General features: G+C 48.1%; 1 protein-coding gene across 1 annotated transcript in view; it reads right to left on the reverse strand.

Annotated features, from left to right (window-relative positions):
- Nucleotides 1-5138: 5138 nt before the first annotated feature.
- Nucleotides 5139-9560, reverse strand: part of CSUI_010920 (peptidase m50) — a 7529-nt gene continuing 3107 nt past the window's right edge. The window contains exons 3-9 of the mRNA XM_068071021.1: nucleotides 9249-9359; nucleotides 8644-8760; nucleotides 8318-8363; nucleotides 7632-7743; nucleotides 7029-7088; nucleotides 6282-6408; nucleotides 5139-5409 (exon numbers count right to left, since the gene is read on the reverse strand). Coding sequence (XP_067917001.1) covers nucleotides 5158-5409; nucleotides 6282-6408; nucleotides 7029-7088; nucleotides 7632-7743; nucleotides 8318-8363; nucleotides 8644-8760; nucleotides 9249-9359 — 825 coding nt within the window. The 3' untranslated portion in view covers nucleotides 5139-5157. The remainder of the gene's footprint in view (nucleotides 5410-6281; nucleotides 6409-7028; nucleotides 7089-7631; nucleotides 7744-8317; nucleotides 8364-8643; nucleotides 8761-9248; nucleotides 9360-9560) is intronic.

Raw genomic sequence — 9560 nt, forward strand, 5'->3', positions numbered from 1 at the left:
TCTCCACCTGGCGGTCGAAAATCCTGTGATGTCCAAGGACGTCTGGGCAACCTCACGGCCGAGGGCAGTCGCAGCCCGGGAACTTCGAATCTCTGGCGCATGAGAGCGGCGCTTCTCCCACGCACAGGGCCGCTCGAAGGCGGGTCATGAGCCCATGGTGCGAATGAGCTACTTCGAGCTCCTTGGCCCGTCCCCGGGGCCCCTGCTGAAGCGGATGGTGACGGAGAAGACTGTGAACTCAGCCGTGGACCGATGAAGCTTCCCCCGAAGCCCTCCGTGAACCGTGACCCAGTGGCTGGAGGTTGTGAACCTGAAGAGGTACCCGGTGCCGAGTCCCTGACATCGCGACGTGATAAGGGCGATGCTACGCTTCCTCGTCGCCCCTGGTTTCCGCGCAGTACTTCCCGTGTGGCTCTCTGTTCCCGGAATGTTGCCAGGAGCGAGTGCCAGTAGACGGGTCCCCGGGGCCGCCCCGAAGGTGTACGAGGGCCTGGACTAGGGTGCTGCAACGGTCTATGTGGTGGGACAGCGCCCGTGCTACGGTCAGTTGGCCCGGAGTGCCCTCCCGGGGTGGCTGTTGTTTGCTGTCCCGCAGCACTTTCTGCCTGCTGTCTCACCGCGACTTGGGCTTGCTGCTCCGGCGCGGCTTCTACACGCTGTTCCGACTCGGCTTCGACTTCTTGTCCCGGAGAAGCCTCGTGTCCTGACAGTCGGCGGCTAGCACTACCAGGGCGTCTTGTCAAGAGACTAACGTTTGGCCGAAAACCTTTGGATCGGAGAGTCCTCTCACCGGGTATTACTGCCACCTGCCAGCTAGGTGATGTCGGTTGCGCACTCCGAGAATGCAATGGGACCCCCTTATGCTGAGCCGAAGAGAGTGTGAAGCGCGCCCACCCAAGAGGAGCGCCGACTACGGGGGGTTGTGTTGTTTCCTCGACGGCATAGGCGAGCACGTCTGCACCGCGACGAAGCCCAGACGTAATGAGTAGACCCAGGGCAGTAATCGGCATCCGAGAAGAGAGGGTCATTGCTTTGCCGCAGTCAACATAACCGTCAGTTTCGCCAAACCCAGCTACTCGGGCGGAAGAGGCCGCTCTCCCGTCGGTCGCTTGAACGGAGAAGGGGGTAGATGGTGCCCTGCAGTGGTAAATCACAGGCCAACTCTCGGGGATGAGAAAAAAGACACACAGCTTAGGGGCAATGAGGCTAGGTTTCTTGGGACAAAACACAATGCTTAAGCACACTGTTCGATCAGCAGCCTGAACCGTTGTGGGTGACGCTCCCCGGCGGAGGACAGCGGTCAAAAGCGGAACGGCGCGCCAGAGCCCGCGAGAGGCACTGCCTTCCGCTAAGCCGGTTCCACAAAAAGTGCGTGTTGAACTGCGGTGGAGGCTTCACCGCACGTGGAACATGTTTGCATGCAGAGACGCCTTGTAGAGACTGGTCTACAGTACAGGCTCGCTCGATCTTAGTTCATTTTCGCCGAGCGGCGACCCGGTTTCGGATGGACAGCAGGTTTTTGACGGACGGCCCCTACTGCGGCATTCACAGTCCTGACTTCAATGTATTCTGACTTGAGCCGGTACGACACATCATTCTTCAGTGTGTACTTCTTTGCAGCTGGCAGGATGCTGGTACTGATAATCACTTGCTCCGCTGCAGAGACCCTCTGCACACACACGATGGGGCAAGGCGTTTGACCTGCGCGGAAGACTCTCTTTCAGAGTTCCTGAGTCTCCTTCCCTGTTAGTGCAGTTGACCTCTTTCCTTGAGTAAGCACTGTCCCGTTGCTTGCGCTTACTGTTACTTACAAGGCATCTCCGGCATACTCGGACAGGCTACGAGATGAACAGCAGAACACCGAAACTCGTGGAATGTACATCTCCTGGAAGAGGTGTGTGCAGTAGATGCGATTCTTACCGCATCGGTATTCAGGTCCACAATGGGTGTTTGCCTTCAAGACGCAACAGTCTTCACCCCCTAGACATGGACTGTCACGGCACAGACAGCGCTCGCGCCCGTGCTAGCGGCGAAGATCATTTATTTCGCGGCAGTTGCGGGTTTACTTCTGCCGTCGTCGAGGCCCGAATGCCGTGAGAACGCGAAGTGGAGATTGCAGGGATGCATATTGCGGTGTCCGAGATGCTAACATGCACGTTCAATCACAGCCGGGGGGTCTACGGCGTTATACTGATTCTTCGCCAGGCAGCCCCCGCGAGAGGTTTTCTGAGACGCGGTCGCACATGGGTCGAGCCAAATCAGTCCTGGCTTCCTGCTCCGCGTGCGCGATGTCGCGTGTGAAGTTTTCTTTTGTGCCCAGTTCCCACCCTCTGTACCCAACAAAAGTCGCAGAGCCCAAGTCCTACCCCTGCAAACGCAAGGTTTCGGCTTAGCAGTAGCTAACAAAGACCCATGGTGTTTTGTCATGGCCCTGACGGATTGCGGCAGGAAGGAGCTCAGCAAAGCGCAAACAGGACTAATGACGAGATGGTGTAGGACACAAGACGAAACAACGAAGTGAAGATTTCAGGGATTGAAGCAGGCTCCACGGCGCCCGACACTACCGGACCCAAGTGACGCGTCTTCGAACGCACGCTTTCCCACTCAGAAAACAAAAAAGTTACTCCTGCTTGTTCCTGATGTGCCCCAGCGATCGAGGGACTAGCACTCAAAGGACTAATAACGGTGTTTTCCGGACCACGACACGAAACAACGGAATGAGGCTTCAGGGATAGGCGCGGGCTCTACCACGCCCGGTCCGACCGAAACCGATCGCCGTAGCCCTGTACGACGGTAAGCAGGGGAAACACGTGTCCGCGGTGATAGTTTCAATTTGCGAGCCCGTACTCATGCCTAGTCTTCTGCTGACGTCCGTCAGACAGCATAATCTAAACTACCCGCGACCGTCGGTCGCAAGTGTCCGTGAGGGGTGCGTCTCATAGTCCGCCTCCCCGGCTAGAACCGCTCCCAGTACTTCACAGGCTACTGACGCCGATCCAGCTGGCTATCCCTTCAGTCTCAAGCTGACACCACTCTCGCACCTCCCGTGACTGGCAGCCGAGCAAGGACTTGTCCCAGGCGGGCCATCTTTTGGAAAGTGCCCTGTAGTGCTTATTTTTTTGGTAAAAACAAGACGACCTCCGTGTCTCTTTACTGCTACTGGGAAAGCAAAAGAGCTCTAGAGCTGTAAGGGTGAGCACACCAGCTAAGCTTGTGTCCCGGGCCTGCTAGCCTACTGCCAGCTCCTGGTGAAAAACACCGGGGACGTATCAAGAAACGATGAAGTGGTTACTGAACTTCTCAACTTACTTGTTTCCACACTTGTTTCACGTCATGGGACGCGCCTTCGTCGACTCTCCGCAGACACCCCGTGCGCAGACCGGACCGTGCAAGCTCCCAGAGCTGTATGTCCGCAGACAATCTTGCGAATCTTCGGCCGTGTGCGTTTAGATGGCGGCCAAACATTTTAGGTTTCCTCCCGTGGCCAAGACATGCACATGACACCAGGTAGCGTCTGCAGCAAGACGAGCAAGGAAGGGTCGTCCAGCTCTCCAAAAGAGTGAACTAAATCTTGAAACCGCTTCGCTCCCAAGCAGGAGTACCGGAGTTAGGGAATGGACCTTATGGACCCTAATGGGACGGGCGCTCTGAGGCGTTCAGCTAAATCTTGTCGCGTTTGGTCGATGATGCGTCTATCGTTAGTGGACACGCGCGCCAGCGCGCTTCGCGGGCATCCTGCGTATTCATCCTTGGGTTGCTTCCCTGCCTGGACACCACGCTGAAGAGAAGATTGCTAGCGCATCTAAGCAGGAAGTCTTCTCGGAGATTACAACGGCGTGCCTTGATTGTATCGATACCTATCCTCACCTTGGTCTCTCAGTTGTGGAATGGACCTGAGGGGTACTGAGTCTGCACTGCCAGCTGCCAGTTCGGTTTCTTTCGGTGTAGGAGACCGCTCTGTTTCCTAGTCACAGCTCAGATCGAATAAAATGTGGCGAAAAAAGGTAAGGACGACGAAGTTCGGTATGTTCACCGACACGACAGGGCCCGGCTGCACCCCCTTACTGCGTACCACATCCGCGTCTGTGCCACTCGACGTGCCACTCGACTTTACTCCTCTTACGGTGTCTTCCTTCCTAAAACGTCTTCAGCTCCGGCAATTGGGTGCAAAGTGCACGAAGATGCAACGCAACACGTCGCCTGGCAAAGTGTACGGCTATCATTCGTTCTAGCCAACGATCCCTCCCTCCACACTGCGCCTACACCAGTACTCCTAACGCTTTCTTCTCTTCGCTTCGAATTCCCACTATCCCCCTGTCACGCTAGTCTCTATTCGTATCGCTCCGAAGAACTTCGGTATGCATCTCTATTCTAACCGACATTGAAAGAAGACTGAATTTCTACAAACAAACCTAGGATCATCAATGCTGACATAACTTCTAACGAAGCTGAATTGATTTAACACCGCATAGTAAGGTGAAGCGACTGACGAAGAAACAAGTGCTTTCCTGTGTATCTATACTCTGCATCAACCCCCGAATCGTGTCTCTTCTCCGGGGGTTGAATGAGTAGCACAGCTCCCAGCCTCTTGCGCGGCCTCAATCGTTCTTGATCCGGTGATCATCATCCCCCCCCCTAACACGGTTCTTCATCTCTCTCTGCCAAACCAACGCCTACTTTTCTCGACCTTGTAACCTTCTGCTTTCTCTCTCAGAAAACTTTCCAACCGATATCATCCTCATTGACCGTATTTCTTTTATACAAGCAACATCACGACGACCAATAATAAAAAGCCATGCTTCTTCCTTTTCTTATCTTCTCGGACCGCTCTAGACTTCAATCAACATCAGAGCATCGTCATCCTCTCATGACTTCTTTTTTTCTTCTTCAACAAGAAAGATTCCTCGAATCTTTCCGAACTCGTTACTCACTGAAACCTCGTCAACAGACTCAATGCTCCGTTTTCCTAAGCTCTCCTCAGTCAAGGGACACCCCACATATGTGTTCAAATCACTCAAAGGTCGCACAGACACTACATACCGTGGTCTCACATACCGATAGCCGTGCACCATCCCACTCCTTCACTTTCACATATATATATATATATAGACACATTGAACTGCTGCTCCTGCAAGAGAATGATTCTTTTCGCTTCATTTACGAACTCATATCACCAAAGACTTGCATGAAGTCTTCAGGAAAGGCAGTAGAAGAAGGCGGGAGAAAAGACGAAGAAGAAGATACACGATGAATAGGCGATAGAGATTGATGTGGAATAGGTATAGGATGAACGTATCGCCACTGACTGTAAGAAAGAGAAAAGTATTGAACTGACAAGGGAGTTAAGTCCATAGGAGCTCTAAAGATCTCGACTGCAACAAATCTCACAGCCAGAGCGAAGAATGGCACCTGTGAAAAAAGAAAAGGTTGAATAGAAAGGACATAAAACGAAGAAAGAAAAACATTCCATTAGGCCCATAAGCATAAAGAAGGAGACATGAAATATGAAGTATGATGCTGACAGACAGATGCCCGGCTACAAATACTCGATAGGTATGGGACGAGAAAGAGATACAAAAAGAACCTCTTAGGCACCATGTGTAAAGACGAGACTTTCGAACCCGCCTATCAACTACAGAAGCAAATAAAATGGACCTTATCTATCATACATGCAGCAACTCGATGACTTAGCGAACACACACACACACACACACAGCACTTGCGTTCCTCGGAGAATTCTCTTATGTATCTATCTTCTTATTGACAATCGTCTATCTATCCATCTATACCTGTCTATCTATCTATCTATCTTTTTGTTTCATGTGTATTTACGCTTACATGTCTACAGATTATACCGCCGATGTAGATATACAATAGATCTTATGAGTTGACTATCAAGAAGAAAGAAGTCCTCGAGTTTTCTGGGTCCTATAGAGGAGAATAAAGAAATGTCTTCCTTTTCCTTCTCTCTTCTCCAAGAGCACTCACTCGCTCACTTTATTCAGTCATCTACGTGTAAGTCGAGCAAAGTTTCAACCCATACAGATACTTCCTACATAGATTCTCTTTACTTATCCACAAACCTAACATACAAATCCCTACGTAACAGACATCCCTGCCAATGACAACGCAGATACCTATACATAGACCTACATACATGTATATATATATATATATGTAGAGAGAGAAAGGGAGGATAGTGTACGCCGGCTGTTCCTATCTTGAGAGAGTAGACGGTAGGTGTGTAAGATGAGTAGTTAAGTGGATCAAGATTTCCTTACGCGTGCAAAGAGAGGAAAGAGAAGAGCTAAAACTGCAAGAGGAATAACTCTCCTAAGCGTTGGATCGTTCATCGCCTTCTTTAGAAAACATCCTGAAGGCAGCCACGGCTCAACTGCGGCCCATCCACTGCAGAAGAAAACAAAAAGAAAGAAAAAGAAAACAATCGTATCAAAGCACACGCCCTATAGAAACTGAGAGACTATATAAAGAGATCGAGAAATAGATATAGATATACGTCTGTATGTATGTAGAAGCACTGAAAGACAGACATACACATATGCTGGTCACAGCGTCCAGAAGAAAATACAGAGGCAGAAGAATGCTGTTTTCTGTTCCTCGTGAAGGGAGAACTAAACACGAAAAGCTTTCGAAAAGGATGTCTCACACAGCTAAATACCTAACGAAAACATACATGCTACGAAAGCATATAGATCACGACGAGAGATATACATGTACGTAGGTACACGTATTTCTCACATACACGTACATAGATATATATATATACCTCAAGGTATTCTTATCTCTCTCTCTATATATACAGATACATATATGTATATATATCCGTAGAAGAAGGCAGCAGATGAGTTTTACCCATCTGACTTCTAATAGAGATCTAACCTTGTGTTGCATGTCCCTAATTGCTTCCTCTGTGTCTCCCTCGCTTTTCCTTGCACGGCAGTTTTGCAGAAAAGACAGGAGTTTTCAGATGGGACAAAAAGAGAGAAGAGAAAGACAGATTAACTCACTCTAAAGGTGGGAGAGGGATGACGTTCAGAATAACGCTCATCGCTTGGAAGTAGACCAGGCTGTAAAGAGAGAATATAAGAAGCCCTTCCAAACATCTTCACACACTCAGACCATGCAAGAAGAAAGAAAAGAGCACAGGAAAGAAGGAAGAAAAAAAAGAAGAGAGGAGGGGAGGAGAGAGAAGAGAAACGAAGAAACAAGAGAAAAGAAAAGAAGTAGCGAAAAGAATAAGAAATGAAAGGAAAGAGACTGAAAGACTGACGCGGAGAATTTTATCTTACCACTCTCGTTACTTCCAAGCGAAAAGAAAAGAAGAGAGAGCCTTCTAAAGTGCTATCCACATACTCAATGCTACGACGAAAGAAGACAAAAGAGAAAGAGGACGATATGATGTATGAATATGTACGTATGTATGAATATGTATGTATCAGCAGACATGGATATGCGTGTGTGTGCTGTGCTGTCCTACATGCGTAGCCATACACTAGGATACATACTATAAAATATCTACATCGTCAGCCTTAGCAAGAGATAAGTACAGTCTTACCTAAACAAGAAAGAAAGAAAGAAACTGAACTGAAAGAAAAGATCTTGCCCCTTACCAAGCAAGACTCATATGAAGAACTGTATAATAGAAGCCTGTCTCCCAGATTAGCGTGAGTTGGAGAATTCCTGACGCTAAGAATCCGCATAAAAGATTGGCCAACGGGCCAGCTGTACATACACCCACCCCAAGACAACAAAGGAAGACATACGAGACACTCATTCCCTGCCGGAATCCCCTTGAATCATCTTATGAGATACAGACAAATATACACGTATCTATCTATATATCTACACCCGTACACATACACCATGTATAAAGAGAAAGAAAGCGCGCATTCACCGTCAACCCTGGGGAAGAAAGTAACTCTTCCATCCCTATCTCTCTCTTCACACCTCTTCTTGCTTAGACTTTCTCTCGGAAAAAAGGCAGGGGTGAAAACGCCCTCACGCACTACCCATGAAGGAAACGCCCCACAGTGCTGTACGTCTCCCGAGTGTAACGAGAAGTTCAAGAGGAGACAAGAAACAGAAAGAAAGAAAGAAAGAGTGAGAAAGAAAAGAAGAAAGACAAGACCTAAGAAAAAAAAGAGGAGACATGAGATACAATGCAGGCAGACTAGGAAGTCTAAGAGAGGAGAGAAAACAGGCGGGATAGATATAAAAAAGAAGAAAGAAACGAAAATGCGTCTATCCTTCCTTCATCGTAGACAGAAAGAAGAAGAAAAGGAAGAAGAAGGCTTACCAAGAGCTGTAAGAGTTTTCCATTTACGACCTCGTAGTTGGTCATGCTGCAACGGAAAAGGACCCGCATATACGGCGAAAGAAAGACGAGGATGAAGAACGGGGTCTTGAAAAAGCGCCCCAGATGGAGAAAAAGAATACAGCAGATACATAGATAGACTAAAGGTATACGAATGGATAAAGATAGATAGAGAGATGAAAGATAGACAGATAGATAGACAACGGAGAAATAGATTGAGGATAGATATATAGGTAAAAGATAGACAGATAGATAGATAGACTAAGGAGAAATAGATTGAGGATAGATAGATAGATAGATAGACGTACCTGTATCAAGACTGCAGCTCCAGGAAGCGCAACACTTCCGAGTAGAAGGAAGATGAGAGGAAGTCCAAGAGAGAAGAGCGGAGAAGCATAGCGAAGATAATCTAGAGTCAAGTATCCCTATACAGAAAGAAGAAGAAGCACGAAAGAAAGAAGTTACACCACACCTCAAAAGAAATCTCCTGTTACATACATACATGACAAATATATGGGTAGATAGGTATCTCCCCCCCCCTATGCATACGTAATGGATGAAGAGTGTCTGCACTATGAACACCCAAAACAAGCCAGTGACGTATGAAGCATATCTATACAGTCAAATGTATAGTCCACAGGAGGTAACATATGCGTCAAGGAGAGTGAGTGGTCTCTACACATAGAGTCGTAGGCTTTTTCTTCTCTCATCTAGTGAAGACCCACGTGAAATAGAAGAGAAAAACGGAGAAATGAAGGCACTCGTCCCTCTCTTGTCTAAAGAACATATTCCCCTCCAGTCTATATCTACACCTATATCATAGTCTCGATGTGTCGATTGAGGAGCGAGACTTCTTTTTCCCTAGAAGAACTGGAAGAGGTCAAGTTGCGATATATAGAGTCAGAGAACTTACCGAATACACGACGGATTCATCTCCACCTTTGTATGCTGTTGCCGCATGCGCAAATTCATGTAAAGCAACGGATATAATATACCCACATACAACTACACCTGTCAGTAATACCTGTATCGAGCCAACAGACAAGAACGAAACACAAGAGATCAGAGAGAATCGAGAAAAAGAAAGGCGGTCTATCATACAGAAGAGATACAGAACGAAAATAGAGATATCGGTGCACGTAGATACTAGGTGTGTGGACAAGCACATAGACAGATAACAAGAAAGTCATATAGATAGATAGATAGATAGATTACAAATCGATAG

The sequence above is a fragment of the Cystoisospora suis genome, assembly GCF_002600585.1.
Source record: "Cystoisospora suis strain Wien I chromosome Unknown contig_8875, whole genome shotgun sequence".
In the NCBI taxonomy this organism is placed as follows: Eukaryota; Apicomplexa; class Conoidasida; order Eucoccidiorida; family Sarcocystidae; genus Cystoisospora; species Cystoisospora suis.